This window comes from Condylura cristata, unplaced genomic scaffold, assembly GCF_000260355.1.
Source record: "Condylura cristata isolate star-nosed mole 26May11 unplaced genomic scaffold, ConCri1.0 scaffold00041, whole genome shotgun sequence".
In the NCBI taxonomy this organism is placed as follows: domain Eukaryota; kingdom Metazoa; phylum Chordata; class Mammalia; order Eulipotyphla; family Talpidae; genus Condylura; species Condylura cristata.
In genome coordinates, this window is record NW_004567142.1 from 5,301,311 (window position 1) to 5,320,810 (window position 19,500).

The window sequence follows — 19,500 nt, forward strand, 5'->3', positions numbered from 1 at the left end:
GGGCTCCGGCTGCTCCCTGCGCCCCCAGAGCCCTAGAGCATATGTGGTCCTTTCCCTATCTTTTAAAAGTTCGCTTTAACATACTTTTTAAAGTTAGAGTCCTACATTTATTTTTTGAAGTGGAAACACATCAGGGTCTGTACCCCACTATGAAAGTTGTTTAAAAAAATGTTTTTGGCCGTTGATGGGGCGTGTGCAGGAAATCTCTGTACCCTCTCCCCACCATTTCGTGGACCTAAAACTCCCCCCAGAATAAAGGTTATCAAAAATAAAAGTATAGGCCCTTACTGCCCAATAGGGTGGCTACCAGCCTGACGGGTGATGGGTCTGAAATCCTAATTACACACTGATTTGGAAACTAGATCCCCCAAAAAGTAAATATCTCAGTCATTTTTATATTGCTCCCGGAGGGGAATAAGTAGTAATCTTATTATTGTAGGATCTATGCGGCTAAGTGAAGTATATGTTCCGAATAATTCCAACTGCCCCCTTTTCAAACCTTTCAGTGTGGCTCCTAGAAAATGTCAAGCCGCACACAGGCCTGGCACTCTGTTTTGGGGCCCGGATGGACAAAGGGCTGTCCCCAAACCCAAAGTTAAAACTGCCAGCCTTGTCTTCATCCGTACCCTAAAAAACGCATCGAGAAAATAATGAGCGAGCGCGGTCCGCGCTATCACAGCCAAGCTTGCTGTGTCCTCGTGCGATTAACTGCACCCCCCCCCGTAAGGACACAGAGTGGGGGGCTCACGGCGGCCTTCGTGGTTTCTCCGTCTGAGCACTGTGGAGGACTTAGACTCCCATGCTCCAGAAGTTGGTGGGGCCAGCTAGCCAGAGCTGGATGAGGAAACACGTGGATTCAAGTGTCCACTGGCCACTTAGCACCTGGACACGCCGCTGTGCCTGGCTCCGTTTCTCCCCCTGTAAAATGCAGCGTGGGCTGAGGAAGTCAGTACTTATGTGCCACAGCTGGCGGGCGCGAGGAAACGGTGCGTGTGCCCCAGAATGGCAATGCAGGGCTCAGTACTGTACTCATTTTAGGCTCTAATTTTAAGGTGTTTTGGAAGAGGGTTCTGCAGAGGCCGGGCAGGAGGAGAGCGGACGCGCAAGCCTGGGGGCGCCAGTCCCAGGCTGAGGAGCCCGCTTGGGCGCATGGGGGAGGGGCCTACCTGCCGCGTCCCTTCCCAGGCCCAGTTGAAGGAGCTGTGGCGGGAGGTGGAGGAGATGCGCACCATTCGGGAGGAGGCCTACACCCAGAACAAGGAGAGCGAGAAGCGATTCAAGGTCTTGGAGGCCGAGGTGCTGCGGCTGCAGGAGGTGAGTCCACGCCGGCAGGCCCCGGGGTGGGGATCCGGGGCGGAGTTCCGGGGCGGGCGGGGCCAGGTGGGCGGGGCTCTGGGGTTGAAGCCTGGTGTGGGCGGGGCTCTGGGGTTGGAGCCTGGTGTGGGCGGGGCTCTGGGATTGGAGCCTAGTGTGGGCGGGCCTCTGGGGTTGGAGCCTGAGGTGGGCGGGGCTCTGGGGTTGGAGCTTGGTGTGGGTGGGGCCTGGGGCTGGAGACTGGTGTGGGCGGGGCTCTGGGTTGTGAGACTAAGTGGGTGGGGCTTGGGCTGAGAGACGGGTGGGCGGGGCCTTGGGGATGGAAGCTGAAGGAGGGCAGGGAGAGCCCCTCGGGCCTTGGGCACCTTGGAGAGAGCTTTGGGAAGATTCTGCTTAGGGGAGGCATAAGATTAGCTTTGGGGCACTGGGGATGGGCTGGAGAGGTGAGCCTGGGGGCTGGGAGTCTGGGGAGAAAGGATGGGACCCCGAGCCTGAGCCGGACAGCGGGGACTCAGGAGAGAACAAGGCATGGACGTGGTGCAGGATGGCGGGGGTGTGGGTGGTAAGAGGGCAGGAGGAGGCGGGGAGACACCTAAGGACCTGGCGAGTGTCTGGGGGACCTGAAGGAGGACAGATTCTCAGACATCGCGCTTGGGAAGGCGCCCTGAAGCGCAGGGCAGCTGCAAGAGGCCGACACAGCTCAGGGGCTCAGGAGACAGATTTAGGGGCTGTCTGCCCCCTGTTGAAGTTGGAGTCTGCCCAGAGTGACCCCGGGACAGCAGGCTCATGCGCGGTTTGCTGAGGCCACGCTGCAGGTGTGAGCGGCAGGGAGACAGGTGCAGGTCGCCTCCCCTCACCCCGTCTCTGTCCTTGAAGGAACTGGAGGCCTCGGACCGCGCCCGCCGGCAGGCCCTGCAGGAGCGGGATGAGATGGCTGATGAGGTGGCCAACGGCAACCTGAGCCGGTGAGTGGGGCCCCCCTGTGCCTAGCACCCCTGGGGCCCCTGCCGGCTCACCTCTGTGCTCTTCTCCCCAGGACTGCAATTCTGGAGGAGAAGCGGCAGCTGGAGGGGCGCCTGGGGCAGCTGGAGGAGGAGCTGGAGGAGGAGCAGAGCAACACGGAGCTGCTGAATGACCGCCACAACAAGCTGGTCCTCCAGGTGGGGGAGGGGCCACGGACCCGGCCACGTCGGTCCAGCCCGGACCCGGGTGGTTGCGTCCAGAGCGCTTTGACAGCCACCCAGATAGGCTCAGTAGAGCAATTTTTTCGACTTGTTTCTTTTGGGTTCTTCTTAAGATCCATTCTGATTTGCATTTTGTCCTCTGCTAGAAGAGTAAGAGTGCTTGTCCTGTGGGTGTTTAAAGTTACTGCAGTCCCTTGAAAGATGGGGGAGGGGGTGGAGACAAATCAGCACTAACCAGGATTCTTGTACAGAAGCAGGGCTGTGCAGAGAGGGGCTTTTTCTCATGGCGGGAAAAGTGAAGCAGTTTATTTACACCTAAAAGTGATAAGTTCACTGTGCCAAGCGCCTGGCCCTTCCTGTTTTCTATTCATGTATGCTTTGACTGAGGGCACGTTGGCTCACAACACCGTCTGTGTTCGGGGGAAATGGAGCCACTGAGGCTGGACCAGGATCGTCACCACAGTTGTTTTCGATCCACCCAATCTGTGCAAATGCACAAGTTCACGATGAGCCTTTGAAAACTCCGAGTCAGGCACCATGTGAGCTTCCTAGTGCGGCCAAGACCGACGACCTCACACTGGCTGGCTTGAACAGTGGAGGGGGCTCTCCTCTCGGTCCGGAAGGCACAAGCGGAAAACCAGGGGCCGCCAGAGTCGGTTCCGCTGAGGGAGACCAGCCCCCACCTCTCCCCATTTCCGGTGCTGTCCTCCTTGACCTTCCCCGGCGCGTGGACACGAGGCTGTCATTGCAGTGGCCTCTCTTCTGTGTCCTTGCTGCGTGTCTGTTGCCAGCCACAGGGCCCCGGGCCACGCTGATCCCCATGACCCCTCTTCACTGAGCTCACTGCATCCACAAAAGCCCGCTTTCCCAGGCATTCATGCTCTGAGCTTCCAGCCCTGAGTTTTGGAAAGACACTATTCCACCGGGGCCTGTCCCCTTCGGAAGATGGTAGGAAACCCTGGAAATCTGTCAGTAAAGAGGAAAAGGGATGGCCCCGGGCCTGTCTGCCAGCCGGAGGCAAGCAGAACCCACAGCGACCTGCTGAAGAGCCCACGAGTGTCCTAAGAGCCACGAGTGTCCGGTCAACAGCACAGATTCTTGAGCGCATATGTTGCCAGAAAATAAGCGAGAGGGGGCAGGGGTGGAACTGAGGGTTAAAAGAGACTGAAAAGACACACCCACAATTTTTTAAACACATGGGATTCAACGACAGGATCTTGAGATACGGTCTTGGGATAATACAGCTCCAAGCAGGCGCAAAGAATGCATTACCCTGAATGTCAGGGTGGCCTGCCACCTGGGTGTTACTAGGCTTTTTGGGGGGTGAGGAACTTGTGCTGTCTTTAAGCTGTTTCTTGATCTGGATGAGGATGGTGAAGGTGACCTGTACTTAAGCCAGACACTGCATCAGCCTTCACCTGTACCACTTTTATTCCGCCCCCCCCCTTTTTTATTTTTAAGAACATTTGCTAGGCACCACATCACCAAGGTGTTCCTGTGAGGACAAAATGAAGCACAGTATGAATCAGACTGAACTGACTCACTTCCGTGACCCCGACACAGGCCAAGTCCAGAGCAGGGCGCGAGTAGATAAACTGGGGCTGTTCGTGCTGTGCTGCCGCGCTCTGAAGTGGCCACCGTCTACCAAGCCGGCCCCTTTCCAAACCAACCTGCATCTCTCTCAGATCAGAACCCCCGGGGAGGCTGGCTAAGGACTCAGAGTCCGCGCCCCGCTCTAGACATGCTGACTCAGGGCCCCCGGAGGGTGGGACCCACCGCCCAGAGTTTTTCACAAGCTCCCAGGTGCTGCTGGTGCAGAGGAGCGTGTGATAACCCTTGGACCAGACTCACTCACAGCTGGGATTTATAGCCGAGTCTGTGATCGTCTTGTGGCTGTATGAAAATAGCAGAACCCTGCCCAAAGGCTGAAACCCAGGGCTGGCTCTGCTTTGGGTAATAACCCCCACAGGAAAAATCCAAGGGGAACCTCTTGAGAACCCCCGATACATCATGCTTTGTGAGATGCATTTTGTAACTGAGGTGCCATAACATCTCGCCCACCTGCTGCAGGTGGAGTCTCTGACCACAGAGCTGTCGGCCGAGCGCAGCTTCTCGTCCAAGGCAGAGAGTGGACGGCAGCAGCTGGAGCGGCAAATCCAGGAACTCCGGGGGCGGCTGGGTGAGGAGGATGCTGGGGCCCGGGCCCGGCAGAAGATGGTCATTGCTGCCCTTGAGTCTAAGCTGGCCCAGGCTGAGGAGCAGCTGGAGCAGGAGACCAGGTAGGTGGGAGAGGAAGCAGGGCGGGAGGGCACCCCCATCTGGCCAGTGAGGTGAACGGGACCTGAATTAAACCTGGGCTGTGCGGGAAGGTGAGAGGATTTGCCAGAGAGCGGGATGCAGAACAGGCAGCTCTACCGAAACCCACTGCTGAGGGGAGCAGCGGGGAGACAGGAGAGGTCTGCTGCACCCTGGGGGTCACCTCCCTGGCTGGGGATCTAACTCGCGCTGCAGTGGCTGTGAACAGCCTCACAGTGCTACAACTCAGCCCCTGAGCCACCAGGGAGGGCCCAAGCTGGAGGGTTTCTTGTCTCATTTAAGATGCTTTGGGTGGCGAGTAGGCTCTGCCGACCCGAGCTTCGAGGGCCTCGCCTAGGCATCGTCGTTCAGCAGAGGGCAGCTAGATCAGAAGGCTCGGCTGGTCTTGCCTGGCTCTCAGGGAGTTCCAAACATTTCTGCACAGCTAGAGAAGGGAGATGAAAAGAAAGGACAGAGAGAAAAGGAAACTTCCAGGCCAGGTGTGGGAGGTCTGAGTTGGAGGTTTGGGCTAGGAGGACACAGAAGAGGGCAAATGACAGTTGAGGAGGGCAGGAGGGGTTGGTGGGGCCAGCGTCTGGCTCCAGGAAGCTAGGAGTGAGATAGATAGGAAGAGGGCAGAGGCCAGTCGAAGGACAGGACAGCCATCGCGGGACCAGACTCCGGACGGCACCCCAGTGCGCCTCTCTGGGTGTTCCCTGCAGGGAGCGCATCCTCTCCGGCAAGCTGGTGCGCAGGGCTGAGAAGCGGCTTAAGGAGGTGGTGGTGCAGGTGGAAGAGGAGCGGAGGGTGGCCGACCAGCTCCGGGACCAGGTGAGCAGCGGCCGGCATGGGACCACTGGCTGAGGAACAGCACGTGGCTAGTGGGGCAGTGAGTACCCGCCACTGAGGCAGTGTGGATGCTAGCCTGGAACTGAGGGCAAATACTGACCTGGGTATCCTTGGGCACATGTGCAGATAGGCAGCATCAGTGACTGTGATCCATAAATTCCAGCATCTGGGAAAGCTGTGGTGGGAACGGAGAGCCAGGAGGGGGAAGAAGTGAAACCCTAGCCAGAGGTCAGACCAGGCCAAAAATAACCACAGGTGATGTTGTGCTAAGTGTTTTCTGTGCAACAGGCACAACAGTAAAGACACAGGTGGACCATTTAATTTTTAACAGGACCCTGTGAGGTAGGTACCATCACTTGCCCTCTTATTCAAGGGAAACTGAGGCTGGTTTCAAACACCAGCAAGTCAACCACAGACTGTGCCCTTTACATTTATTGAGCAGTTAACTGTGCCCCAAGCTCTGTACTACCGCTCTTTAAAAATATGTGCTTGTATTCTCTCACCAGCCCCCTTTCACAGGCGAGGAGACAGAAACTTTAAAAGGGGATATAAAGTCACAGAGTCAGGAGCCTGGATCAGATGCCAGGTCACTGCCTCTGGACCCAATTGTGGTGACCTTAAAAGCTCAGCTGCATTTTACTGTGCACACATCACACACTTACTGACAGCCCCTCTGCTGTCAGCCAGGCATTGTGCCTGTAAATGAAACAGAAAAGACCCCAGACCGTACATTTGCAGTGTAGGCAAAGACAATGAACCTATAAGTAGTAAACAACGACAGATTGTGACAAGGATTATGAACAAAAGAGAACCAAGAGGAAAGACACACTGAGGATTGGGGAATCCTCTTCAGATTGGAGGAAACCTCCCAATGGAGGTGACATTTGAATTGAGACGAGATGGGTGAGATAGAGTCCAATGGGGAATGACAATCTCCCTGGAGGAGAGTTGGTGAATTTGGGGCAAAAAGCAGACCTGTATGGATGAGGATGAGGTGGGGGTGTGAGTGGCAAGAAGTGAAGTCAGAGGGGTTAACAGGAAGCATGATGTATGTGCTCCCTCCTTGAGAAGAGAGATGGCAGCATCTGAAGAGGGTCTTGGTGAAAATGGTCTCATTAGAGGGTCTATGGGAAAGAGGCCCTTCAGGGCCTGAAACAGAAGGGTGAGGCTCCGGGCAGCATCCTGGAGGTACTGGGGAGCCCTATGAAGGCTTTGAGGTCTAGAACGCAGTCAGCTTAGGGCTTACAAAGACCCTTCTGAATACACACGGGGGGTGGCTCTGGGGTCAGGGCTGGTATGAGTGTCAGGAGAAGAGAACAGCATGAACCCGGCATGGGGCAGAGGAAAGGGGGCCAAGGATGGAGTCCAGAGATGATGACCCCTTCCTGCTTCCTCCAAGCTGGAGAAGGGAAACCTTCGAATCAAACAGATGAAGAGGCAGCTGGAGGAGGCTGAAGAGGAAGCTTCCAGGGCCCAGGCCGGCCGCAGGAGGCTGCAGCGGGAGTTGGAGGATGCCACAGAGTCTGCTGAGTCCATGAACCGGGAGGTGACGACGCTGAGGAACCGGCTCCGGTATGGCCGCCCTGCTCATGCACAGCTTTGCTCCAGCAGCCCTCGGGATGCAACAGGGCAAAGCTGGCCGTGCGCAAACAAGGGGAAAAAGTGGGGTCCGTGGGGTTGCGTGGGGTCTGCAAACAGGCGAGGCCACACCCGAGTATCTTTTTCTGATTATTCTGCGCAGCCCTTTTGTGCCATCTCTGTCCTTCAAACCTGTCTGTCTCCTTCTCTCAGCTCCCTTCGTTTACTCTCTGCTTTCCGGTGTCTCCCCGCAGGCGCGTCCCGCTCACCTTCACCACCCGCACGGTGCGCCAAGTCTTCCGGCTGGAGGAGGGCGTGGGCTCGGACGAAGAGGCGGAGGAGGCGGAGCCTGGGTCCGGGCCCCCCCAGGAACGCGAGGGGCCTCCCGCTGCCCAGCCCCAGTGACCTTCCCCCCGCCAGCCCCCTCCCCAGCCACCCAGCCCCGCCCTCCCTGGCCCCAGGGGCACCTGTCCTAGGAAACCGCCCTCTGGCTTCTCGCACTTTGGAGATGGTGTCACTCTCTGGCACCGTAGCACTTATCAGCCCCACGGGGGGCACCTGAGCCCCCTAAACAGAGGTGCTGGCCAGCAGGGAAGCAAGGACTGGGACTCTCGCTTGGGAGGAAATTGGGGTGTCGTTCACCAGCTGTGGTCCCATCTGGCTCCCCATCCTTCCTTCAGTTGTTAATGATCTTTATTAGGAAGGGAGCACGCCTCCCCACCCCCAATCATGGAGTCAGTCTCCACCAGCCCCGCCCCGCGCGCGTGTGAGCGAGGCGCCCTCGCCGAGGGGCAGACCCGCCAGCCCCGCCCCGCCCCCGCTGCTCTGCCCTACCTACCCGTTGCACTTGTGTGATCACCATTGATTTGGAGTTTCCGGGAGCGGTCGGAGGAGTACCCCTTAACTCCCATCCTCCAGGCTCTGGCCGCAATAAAGTCCAACCCAGACGGGCTCCCCCTGCTGGCGGCGTGTGTCTCTGCAAGTGGGGGGCAGGAGCGCGGTCTCGGATGGGGCCTGAGGGATGCCGGCTTCTTCAGCCTGTAGTTTGCAGTCCCGCTGCACCAGTACCCCGGATCACCTGTGCTCCCTGTGTTTCGTGTGAAACATTTCCCCTCCCTCCAGCCTCCCAGTAAGGTATCCCCCCATTAACCAGATGAGTACACTGAGGCTCAGCGTTAAGTGTCCTCCACCGCAGTGCATGCCTGGAGAGGGCGCTGCACTCAGGCTAAAGCTGCAAGTCTGTAAAAACCGCCCCGGAAGCGGCCCCTTGCGGGGTTTTAACTGAGTGTCTGTCTCTGCCCTCCCCGCAAACCCTAAAAGTAGGGGCTTTCCAGGTGCTTTCTAGCACCTGGAGCCGTTGGCATCTAGCACCTAGTTGGCATTCAAGTCGTTGCTGAAGGAATAGGTCGCCACATCCACCCTTTTTAGACCGTGGAAGCGAGTCCAGAGAGCTTGAGACTCGCCCAAGGCCACACAGCTGCTAGAAGTTGAACCTCCAAGTCTAGCGTTAGAATCCGCAGTAAGGGGTGTGGGGCTCTCACCCCCAGAGCGGACACTGGGGGCCCTGGCACATTTCCCCCCACCCGTGGGACTACTTCCCCTCATCTAGGGACTCCTTAACCCAGATGCCCTTTCACAGCTTGGAAACTGCGGCTGGTACCTCCCCCCCCCCATAAGGTGAGAGCCACAATCAAGGGATTCTGCCTGAACCCCCAAAGTGCACACCTTTGACATTTTAGTACTTGAAGATGCGGCGCTGTTTATCCCCAAAATATAGCAGCCTTCACCGGTAGGCCTTCCCAGGGACACACACGCAAGAAGCAACTTTTAAATGAAAAGGAAATTTTATTTTGGCGGGGAGTGAGAGGGTGGGTGGGGAGGGGGCATGACACTTTTTCTTTGGGGAGGGGTGTTGACATGCGGCAGCTTCTGCGTCGGGCGGTTCATGCACCCAGGGTGGGCGTGGGGGAGGCTTGGGGGAGGGGCCGCGCCGACCCCTCCCTCCCTGCCCTGGGGGTGGGCTGAGAAGACCCGCCATTAGCACCAGAGTTGGACGATTTGCAGACCTCCCCTCCCCGCACTGACTCCGGGCCCCGCCCCCATCCCTGAGAGCGCCCCCTCGCCACGCCCCTCCCCGTACCCCCTCAACGACAGGCCAGGCCCGCCCCGCCCACATTTGAGTGAAACTTATTGCTGTGTGTGTTGGGGAGGAGCCGCTGAGCCCCGGAAGACCCCCCGCCTTTCAATCCTCCCCAATCGCCCCGCCCCGCCCCGCGTCCGTGCGTTCCCGGGGCGCTGGGGGGCGCGACATGCGTGGGGCGCGACATGCAGCGCATGCGTGCAGTTGCAGGCACCCTGGCGGCCGGGGGAAAGGGGAGCGGGACCTGGACGTTGTCCCGTTAGCTCTCTCTCCCTCCCCGAATCCCACACTGATGACTTGGGGGTGGGCGGGGACCGAGAATCACGTGTCGTAGAGGTTGATCATGATCGTGGTTATTTTTTAAAAGCTTAACTAAAAAGCTGGGTACGTATGGCAGGTTGGCGAGCAGGGAGAGACTTGGGAAGAGGTCCGTACCCTTTGGAAAAGACCCTCACCCCTTTTCCCTGAACCGTTCAGCTTCCGTGAGGGTCAGGGGAATCTGGGGGCTTTTTTTTTTTTTTTTAAGTAAACCCTTTGGCAATATAATCAGTCCCCACCCCCCATACCCTGGTGTCTGGAGCCCCTAGCCCTTTGTCCCGACCCACCCCAATCCCACCATTACCCACCCCACCCCTCACCCCTGATTCGCCAGGGTTTAGGGTCCAGGGAAGGATGGGGGGGCTCAAAATGCCCCTTGCATAGGAATCGTTGCATCAAGAATCGTGCTCAGTGCCACCCCCCAGCCCGCGGGTGGGGGTGTTCCTGAGGCCGTGGGAGCGCCGGGGGAGGGAGGTTGCTAATTCTGTGGGTCCCCAGCTCCAAAAGGGAGTCCTCTAAGGGTTCTAGGACCAGTGTGGTCTCTGGCCTGAGGGAGGTAGCGCACCCTAGTCAGGATGGGTCGTGAGGGCTGATTTTCCACCCGCGAGCGCGGCGAGGCAAGGGAAGAGGGGAAGGACGGGCTGAGGTGCCAGCCCGGTGGGCACCGAGTGGTTTCCCAAGCTCCGTGTTCCCGCGTCCGTCCGTCTGTCCATCCGTCCCAGCCTCTGCCTCCCGTGGAAACACTGCCAGTCTAAGCGAACGGTGTCCTGACCCAGCAACGGTAGCTGGACTTACCGGCTTAGGTGCAAAAATTCCGGGAAAGGCAAAATCTTACAAATAAGTGTCTATACTTGTACGGCCTGAAACCTAGCGCATCACCAGGGGCACAAATGAGACCTTCTGGGAAACACTGGTGTCCACGAAGAGGGCACCTTGGGGCACCCCTCCGAGGTGGGGGGGCAGGGCTGGCCATAAGAAAATGGGGAGCCCTGGGAAGTTCTGGTTCCCTGGAAGTGCAGACAGGTTGAACCCATCTTGGAAATTCTAGCGTCAGGGGAACCTGAGGTGGATGTCTGAGTTTTGGGGGTGCCTGGGGGCGTAGGCCTGAGGATCTGGGGGTGTCCAGGAAATGTCTGAGTTGTGGGGAGGATTTGGCGCATCCCAAAGGCTGAAAGTGAGCTGGAGGGTTTGGGTCAAGTCTTGGGGTCTGAGAGGGGCTGGGATGCAGTCCGGAAGAGGTGTGGGAGTGGGACTTGGCGAGCAGCCGCGGAGTGGAGAGGTTAAGTCCTGGGGGGGGGGGCCAGGGTCAGTCTCGGGAATTCTGGCGCAGGTCTCGTGTCCCGGGAATCTGGAGGGGACGGGTTTATGTGCTAGGGCCAGATCACCCCAGGATTTCTAGGATGGGAGGTCTGAGTCCATGCAGCAAGAGAAGAGGCAGCAGATCCCTGGGGGTGGGGGCGGAGAGTGAAATTCGCCAGAGGAGCCTTCCCCAGGCTGGGAGCAGCTGTCCGCAGCCCACCCTGCCTCCCCTCAACCATCTGAGCGAGCTCTGGTTCTTGGCTTGGGTGACTGCTCCCTCTTCCCCCACATGGTTGCTTAATTTTTGTTTTTTAATCAATGCGTGATGGGTTGCCCTGGGGTGGGAAGGAGGCGGGGAGCCCCGCCTCTGGCCGAAAAGCCAGCCCAACCTCGGGGGCCGCCTCCTCCCCAGAGTGCCGGTCCCTCAAATGCTTGGCATGCAGCCCCTGGCGGCTTATTGCTGAGGTGGAAATTAGAGGGGTGTCCGGTCGGGGGACGCATGCAGAGTGAGAGATGCCCCGAGATGTGATTGGCTTAATTTGGACGTATTTACACGAGTGGTTGGGAGGGGCGTGTCCTATGGCTCAAGGAGACCTGAGAAGGCTTTATCTTTGTAGGGGAGCAGAGTAGGGGGTGGGCTCTGGCGCCTCCCCCGCCGTCCTGGGGACCCAGGTGGGGGCGAGGGGCCCGGGGGTGTCTGCTGGCGTCGTCGTCTCGGTTGCATATTATTAATGACTTTTTGTGTTTTTTAAAAAACCCTTTCCCCCACCCCCCACCCCCAGCTCCTTTGACCTTCTTCCCTGTCACCCCCGAGTCCCCCCACAGGGGGGAGGGGAGCGCTAGAGGATGGAGGGCAGGGTTGGGGGCGCGCGGCGGGTGGCCCTGGGAGAGCCAGGGGGAGTGGCAAGGGGCGCCAGGCGCAAGGACACCCCGCTCAGGCCAGCGATGCTGCTCAGGCTGCGGGATTTCTCGTAACCTGGGGGGGTGGGGCGGGGGGGGCAGAAACAGGGGAGCAAGCATGGGGCGGGGCCGACAGACAGACCCCCAGACAGAGGGAGGAGAGAACAGGAAGGCGACAGGTGGAGGAGACAGAGACGGAGAAGGAAGACAGGTAGAGAGACAGACACCAAGACAAACAGGAGGGCAGCGGGAGGCAGAGGTGGACAGAGGCGGCGGACAGGACGGAGAGAGAGTGACAATCGACAGTCAGTCGGCGTTGGGAGAAGGGTGCAGACAGGGGAGGGGGAGAGACTAGGGTTAGGAGGCGGGGTGGCAGCCACCACGCCCCCAGCCCCTCCCCACCCGGCCCGCCCCCTCCCCGCCCTCCCCCCACTGGCCCCCTCATCTGAGGCAAGAGGTGGGGGCAGCAAGGCGGATGGTGGGCAGCAGGGCATGGGGGGAGCTCAGGTGGAATGCATGTGGGGGAGCAGCCGGGGAGGGGGCTTTGGAGGGGAAGCCAGGGGGGCCGCAGAGGGAGGGGCTCTCCAGATGTAGGGAGAGGGAAAGCCGGTGCCGGCTGCGTGGTGCAAAAGTTAGGGCACCCGGGAGCCAGGCGGCCAGCTCCCAGAAGCAAGGGGCAGTGTCTGCCCCAAGGGTCTAACGGGGTCTCGCGGAAGGGGCTCCTAATGGACACCGGAAGGTCGTCAGGCTTGACAGCTGCGTGCGCATGCGTGTCTGTGGCCCCGGAGAAGTGTCCCAGGAAGGGCTATGGGGGAGTTCTGGGCTCTTCTAGGCAGTGCCGAGGGGTCTGTGTGGATGAGGGCATCTGGGCCAGAGGAGAAAGGGCCTGGGGAAGTCCGAAGGCCAGTATCTTGGGGACACCCCCTCCCCGCCATTCCCAATTGCTAACCTGGGGGAAAGGGGCAGGGGGGGACCGAGGGTCTCGCGAGGTCTCAGGCGGTGACAAGAGCTGGGGACAGAAATACACAGAGTCACGGCTGGGGAAGGGAGGTCAGGGGGAACCCCCCAACACAGCCTCACTGTTGGGGGGACGGAGAAACGCCGGAATCTCTTCCTCCTCTCTGGTGTTTTCCGGGGGAGGGGAGCAGTGAAATGGGGGCGGCCAGAGACTTCAAATATGGAAGGAGCTTCCGGGGTGACTGAAGGGGGACACATGAAGAAAGAAGGGCGGGGTAGGTGACAGAAGGTGGGGACAGACCAGGGGGGAGCGCCTTGGGGGGAGGGGAGGGTGGAAGTGGAGGGGAGGTTAGGGCAGCAGGGAGGAGGGGAGAGGGTCGGGTGTCCAGGGCAGCGAGTTCAGTCGGCCCCATCGGCTCCAACCATCATTTGAGTTCAATGAATGGAGTTTGGTATCTGAGGCAAGAGAAGCAGAGACCCGCCCCCCCACACACATTCCCGCGTCCTCCCCACACCCACACCCCTCAGTTCCACAGGGGCCCATCCAGACAGGGTGGGGGACAGGATGGCAAAGGGTGGGAACAAGGCCGGTGCAAGCAGGGAGAAGGGGAAGGGGAGCAGGGAGGGTGGTGATGAGATGAGAATGGAGGATGGTGTGGGGTCAACAGAGAGGGGGGCGGGGCGGAAGGTGGGGCGGAAGGGGCCCCTCTGCACCAGGGGCCTGGCCTGGGGCTCAAGTCCCTGTCTGCCCTGAGGCCTGGGGGTGACATGGCCCAATCCCCTGAAACAAGGGGATTCGGGTGGGGGGAGTTCTTGAGGGGCCCTAGGCTCTACTGCGCCATTTGTAAGGGATTCTTCCGCCATTTGTAAGGGATTCTTCCGGCTGTAGCTGTTTCTCAGGAAGAACCTCCCGGTGTGTTGAGTGGATAAGTGACGGGCACATTCCTCCAGCTGGCTTCCCTTCACTTTGAAGACACAATTCAGGGTGTGGTCACCGTGGCCAAAAACCCTTTGGCCCTTTCCCCTGACCTCTTGGCCACTTGGTTCCCTCCTTGTGAGTCCTTCAGCTAACTAACAAGCTCCTTCTTCCTGGGACCTCAGGCCCTTTGCACATGCTGTCCCTTCACCCTGGTGGGCGCTACTGACCTTTCAGATTTCACATCAGCTCTTCTCAAAGGCCTTCCCAGGCCGCCTCCTCTGAAGGGGCCCTGGTATCGATCTTGTTCTTTACTTACTTATTTATTCCAACTTGTTTACCGTCAGACTTTGCTTAGTCTGCCAGCCCCGGTCCCGATGGGCTGCGCCATCTAGGTGTGTGTAATTACACTCCCTGGCGTCCACCCAAGGACAAAGCCGCCCAGGATGCCTTTATCAGAGCCTTGGCAGGCAGCGACATGTGACAGCCTTCTGCTGTCTCCGGCCGGGGTGGCCATAGCCCGCGGTCTCTGGGGCAACCACCCCCCTGGGCTGTTCCGGTGAAGATTTACCGAACAGCGGATGGGCAGATGGACACCGGACTGCACGCTGCTGGAGGCTGTCAGCTCCGGGCTGACTCCTGCTCTGACACGGCCGGGCCTCCAGGGCCCGGGCCGAGTCGGGGCGACTCACAGGGCTGGCACATGCTGTGGCACAGGCCCTGGGGGGCTCGCGCTCTGTGGCATCTCCCGTGACGTGCTCAGCACCTGTGTCAGGGGAGTCCACCCCTGCCATGCCCTCCTCGGTCCACCCTCATCTGCTCCCCTCCGCCAGGCCCCAGCCTGTCCCTGCAGACCCCTGGCCCGCGCCTCTCTCTGCCTCTCCCTTCCTTTCCGGCCTGGCCACCCTGCCCCAGGCTCGTGGCCACTCACTCCAGAGCCGCAGAGCTGACCTGCCGCGCCAGGCCCCTGGACAGTCTTCCTACCAGTCCCCTGCTCCTTGCTGGGGTGGGGGGCCACGAGTCACCGCTGTCTAATGAGATCACCCCTCGTTCGTGGCCAGGATAGCCCAGATCTGGGTTCTCTGCGGAGGCCACCCTGGGGAGCTCAGCGTGTCCCTCTTTCCGCATGTCCTGTGCCACCTCCCTTTGCTGCCTCCAGCTCTCTCTACGTCTCCCAGCAAACTGGGAGCTCCGGGGCGGGCAGGGCCGTGTGGGCTTTGTTGATTGCCCATGCCAGACACACACGGGGCTCCCCACAAATGGGCTGATCCCTTGGGACTGCATGGGGCTGAGGCTTTCACCCCCCACCTTGCACCTGATGAGTGTCCTAAGCGGCCACCCCGTTTTCTTGATTGGATTTCAACCCCAAAGCCGGGGAGGGGGCCAGGGAGAGCTGTGAATGGGGATGAGGATGGGGGTCAGTCGTGGAGGGAGGAGGGAGATCAGGCAGTGGGGAGGGCTGCGGTTAGTACTGGGGGTTAGTGGGGGGCACGGCAGATCCTGGGGTCAGTGTCAGGAGTGGGGGTTAAGTGAATGGAGCTGTTCACAGTGAGCGGTGGGAGTCTCGGTCAGTGGGGCTGCATGTTCTTAGAGGGGTGAGTCAGGAGGTTGGGGGACGGGAGTGGGGGCTACTTACCCCGGGGGGAGGGGATTCGTCCACTAGGGGGATATCCAGGCTGCAGCGTTGGCGTTGAGGTCGGGCAAGAAGCTTGGGGGGCCTGGCTTACACCAGTCTTGGGGGGGCAGTGGGGGAGCACCGGTGGCTGGGGGTGGGGGTCCAGGGTGGGAAATGGAGATGGAATAAAGACAGGCGAAGGGTCAGTGGTGAGGAGACTTGGGGGAGCTCGGGGACAGAGGTGACTGGGGCCGAGGGGTGGGGAGGGAAGTCCAACACCACCCTCACGCCCCTCGCCCACTCCCCATGGGAGAGGGGGGCAGAGAGGAGGGTCCCAGGGGCCAGCGGAAGGCGCCTCACCTTTCCGAATGGAGCCATCAGGGGAAGGGGCGTAGTCGGTGAGGAGGAAGCAGGCTCGGTCCCGGCTGTAGCGGCCCCGGCTCCCGGGGGTGATGGGGCTCTTGTCCTCTGGGGAGATGGCAGGCTGATCGATGGCCGGACAGTCCTCGTGGGCCAGCGCGGCTGCTGCTGGGTCCCCGTTGGGGCGGGGATCTGCGTCCCGGGGGTCGCAAAGAGACACAAGAGTGAGGCCTGCGAACACCAGCGGGGCAACCTGCAGACAGAGGGTGCGGGGGGGCCAGGGTCCCGGAGCGGGGGTGCAGGGGAGACACCCAGGGCGGCAGGGGGCCGGGGGCGCTGGCAGAGGCGCCTGGCGGAGGGCGCCGGAGTGGGGCCAGGCCAGGAGCTGGGTGCTGGGGAGGCAGAACTGGGACAGGGGCTGGGGGCTGGGTAGGTTTGGAGGGGAGGCGGGCCGGGGGCGCCGAGCCGGGAAGGGCATGGTGGGGCGGGGCTGGGGAGGTGAGAGATGGGGGGAAGGTGGGGGTCCCCCAGGCTCTGACTCGAGTTATTTTTAATCGGTGTGAAACTGGGCCAGCAGCTGAGGGAGCAACATGGGGGCCAGCTCCCTTTCTTGACCTACTTAAGGCGTGGGGGCGGGGCGGCCTGCGCTCCCTCCTCCAGGACACCCAGCTGGGGGCCCCACGGACAGCTACTCCCCAGCTTCCTTCTGCCCTGTCCCGAGCTCTCCCTCCGGCCCGAGCCGGACTGCCAGACCACAGTGGGCCCTGGGCCTGCTGCCCCGGCCCCCAGCTCAGCCCTTTCTCGGTCTGTTGCTAAGACTGGACTCAGAGCTGCGGCCCCGGCACTCCACCTCCTCAGCTCAGCGACAGCCTCCTTCGGGGGGTCATCTCCAGGAGCCCCAGGTGGCCACGTCCCTCGGCCGCCACTGGGGGGAGACCCCCTGGTGGCTGCATCTCTGAGCCCCATTTCTGTCGTCTCGTGGGCCCGCTACGGTGCAATGGATCCCCCCGCCAGCCTGGACCCTCGCGACTGGCGGCAAGTCGGTCTCCCCCAGACCGTCACTCTCACGTAAAGTCTGCTTCTCCGTGACACTGCTGGGGGGGCTGCGTGGGCCTCAGCGATGCTGTGGCTCCCCTCTCCCCAACCCCGCGTCTCTCTGGGGTCCCGCGGCTACCTCACGCGGCGCCCCCACCGAAGCTGCCCACCTGCACGCGCCCACCATCCTCACCTGCCCGGTTGATGTCTGTCACCTCCTCCTGAGCCAGCGGGCAAGGCTCCCCCGGCGCCGGCAGGGGTGGCAGCCCCATGATCCCGAGCCCGCCCGCGCCTCCCCTGAGCAGCCCGGGGTGCGTGTGCGGCCCCGGAGGGTAGGCCCCGGCCACAGTCACCCCCATGGAGGGCGGGGTGATGGGTGGCGGGGGGCTGATGCCGCCACTGCCGTGGTGAGGGTGCGGCGGGGGCGGCGGGGGCGGCTCGGGCTTGCAGTAGTTGGGCGAGCCGGGCTGGGGGGGCCGCGGGATGTGTTTGTTCTTCTTCTTGGGCAGCTTCTGCTTGGCCATGGCCAGCGAGTAGTACATGCCAAAGTTGTTGACGATGACGGGCACCGGCATGGCGATGGTGAGCACCCCCGCCAGGGCGCACAGCGCCCCCACCAGCATGCCCGACCACGTCTTGGGGTACATGTCTCCGTAGCCCAGCGTCGTCATGGTGACCACGGCCCACCAGAAGCCGATGGGGATGTTCTTGAAGTAGGTGTGGTTGGAGCCCAGGATGTCGTCGGGGTCGGCGCCGATGCGCTCGGCGTAGTAGATCATGGTGGCGAAGATGAGCACGCCCAGGGCCAGGAAGATGATGAGCAGCAGGAACTCGTTGGTGCTGGCGCGGAGCGTGTGGCCCAGCACGCGCAGCCCCACGAAGTGGCGCGTGAGCTTGAAGATGCGCAGGATGCGCACGAAGCGGACGACCCGCAGGAAGCCCAGCACGTCCTTGGCGGCCTTGGAGCTGAGGCCCGAGAGCCCCACCTCCAGGTAGAAGGGCAGGATGGCCACGCAGTCGATGATGTTGAGGCTGCTCTTGAGGAACTCCACCTTGTCCGGGCAGAAGGTGATGCGCATGAGGAACTCGAAGGTGAACCAGACCACGCACACGCCCTCCACGTAGGTCAGGAAGGGCTCCGTCTCCACCTCCACGTTGGTGACGTTCTCAGGCGGGGCCCCGGGGATCGGGGAGGCCTGCGTCACCGTCTTGTTGCTGATGTGGATGAAGCCCTCGTGGGTCTCCAGGCAGAAGGTGGTGATGGAGATGAGGATGAAGAAGAGAGAGGCGAAGGCCACATACTGCAGGGCAGGGGAGAAAGGGCGACAGGTGACCCAGACATCTGGTCAACTGGGCATCTCCACAAAACCCCTGCGCACCCAAGGATCCCGGGGACCCCCCCCCCGCCCGTGACCGCATCAGTTCCTACACCCTGTTCTCCCGCTGGAGCTCAGGAAAAGAGAGGGAAAGGACCAGAGGCAGCTCTCCCGACTAGGAGAAGGTGACGCCGGTGGCAGCTGGGCGTGGGATAACTTTTGGAAAAGTCACTCTGGTCGCTTGTCCTGAGACCGCCCGCCTCACCCATCCTCCTGCTCCGTGTCCTGTCTCAGGACAGCTGGCAGGCTCCAAGGGTGCTGCTGATGGACGGAGGGAGGGGAGACTCAGATCACACCCCCCTGGGCCTCGGAGGTGTCGGAGCCAGGCTGGCAGCTGAGGGAAGTGGGTAGAATCACGAGGTGGTTAAGAATAAGAATGCCTGGGTCTGAATCTGATTTCCCCCCTGCCTAATTTGGGTCAGGAGATTAAGCTTTCCAAAGCTCGGGGAGGTTGAATTTTTTTTTTTTTTTTTTTTTTTTTTTATTTGCGGAATTATTGTGGAGGATTAAATCAGATGAGTATCACCAAAGAGCTTGGATCCAAAAACAGTGCTTGGTTCAGTGTCTGGAACTCAGCATGACAATCAGATCTAGAGGCTGGACACTGTCAGGACCAGCCTGATGGACCCAAAGGGTGTGGAGGCACCGGCCGGTGAGGGTCTCTTGTAAGGGCCCAGGGTGGACCAGGCTTAAGGGTACAAGGCCCATGTCCAGGCCCCGAAAAGGGAGAAGGCTGGAGAAGACCCTCACCCCGGGGACCCCAAGTCCCCGGGGGCAGGTAGAGTGGGGATGGGGAATGTGTTAGGGCCTGGAAGGGGGTAGTAAAGCATCAAGATTTCAAAAGGAGGAACTAGAGGTGAGGAAAGGGAGGGTGAGGAGTATGGACGTGGGATGGGATAGGGCAGGCTAGGGCTAGAGGGATGAGGGGGCTTCTGTCAGAGGTGTGGGGAGCTGGGGGTGAGGTACCCGGGTCATTTCGGGATGGGAGAGGACAGCAATACTACACACAGAGGGGTGGGTTTTGATGGAGCCCCAGCGGGATGGGGACTCAGGCTCCCCACAGAGAACAGTGGGCTTTATCAAACACCCACTGGGAGGTGAGAGGGGAAGAATAGGGTTAGTCCTGGAGAGAGAAGGGAAAAGTGTCCCGGCAAAAAGGAGTTTTTAATCCAATGAGCCGGAGGAAGTGAAGGACTGAGAAGAGAGGCTGGCTAGGGCCAGGGTACAGAGGATCTAGAACTTGGGGTGAGCGCGGGCCCTTCCGGACCCGCCCCCCTCTTCCCTTCTCTGCAGTGGTTTAAGAGGCCAGAGGCCTCCGCAGAGCGCATGCCCGGTGCTCCCCCGCCCCCTCCGAGTCGGGCGCG

The 19,500-nt window shown here is 60.6% G+C and overlaps 2 protein-coding genes across 2 annotated transcripts in view; one reads left to right on the plus strand and one right to left on the minus strand.

The window, feature by feature from the left end:
• Positions 1-8,180, plus strand: part of MYH14 (myosin, heavy chain 14, non-muscle) — a 57,379-nt gene extending 49,199 nt beyond the window's left edge. Inside the window, exons 34-41 of the mRNA XM_012733516.1 lie at positions 835-850; positions 1,091-1,314; positions 2,191-2,279; positions 2,351-2,474; positions 4,569-4,777; positions 5,516-5,624; positions 7,042-7,214; positions 7,475-8,180. Coding sequence (XP_012588970.1) covers positions 835-850; positions 1,091-1,314; positions 2,191-2,279; positions 2,351-2,474; positions 4,569-4,777; positions 5,516-5,624; positions 7,042-7,214; positions 7,475-7,625 — 1,095 coding nt within the window. The 3' untranslated portion in view covers positions 7,626-8,180. The remainder of the gene's footprint in view (positions 1-834; positions 851-1,090; positions 1,315-2,190; positions 2,280-2,350; positions 2,475-4,568; positions 4,778-5,515; positions 5,625-7,041; positions 7,215-7,474) is intronic.
• Positions 8,181-11,740: 3,560 nt separating this feature from the next.
• KCNC3 (potassium channel, voltage gated Shaw related subfamily C, member 3) overlaps positions 11,741-19,500 on the minus strand; it is a gene marked incomplete at its 5' end in the record, with an annotated part of 10,663 nt that continues 2,903 nt past the window's right edge. Inside the window, 3 exons of the mRNA XM_012733517.1 lie at positions 11,741-11,953; positions 15,726-15,917; positions 16,954-18,061. Coding sequence (XP_012588971.1) covers positions 11,817-11,953; positions 15,726-15,917; positions 16,954-18,061 — 1,437 coding nt within the window. The remainder of the gene's footprint in view (positions 11,954-15,725; positions 15,918-16,953; positions 18,062-19,500) is intronic.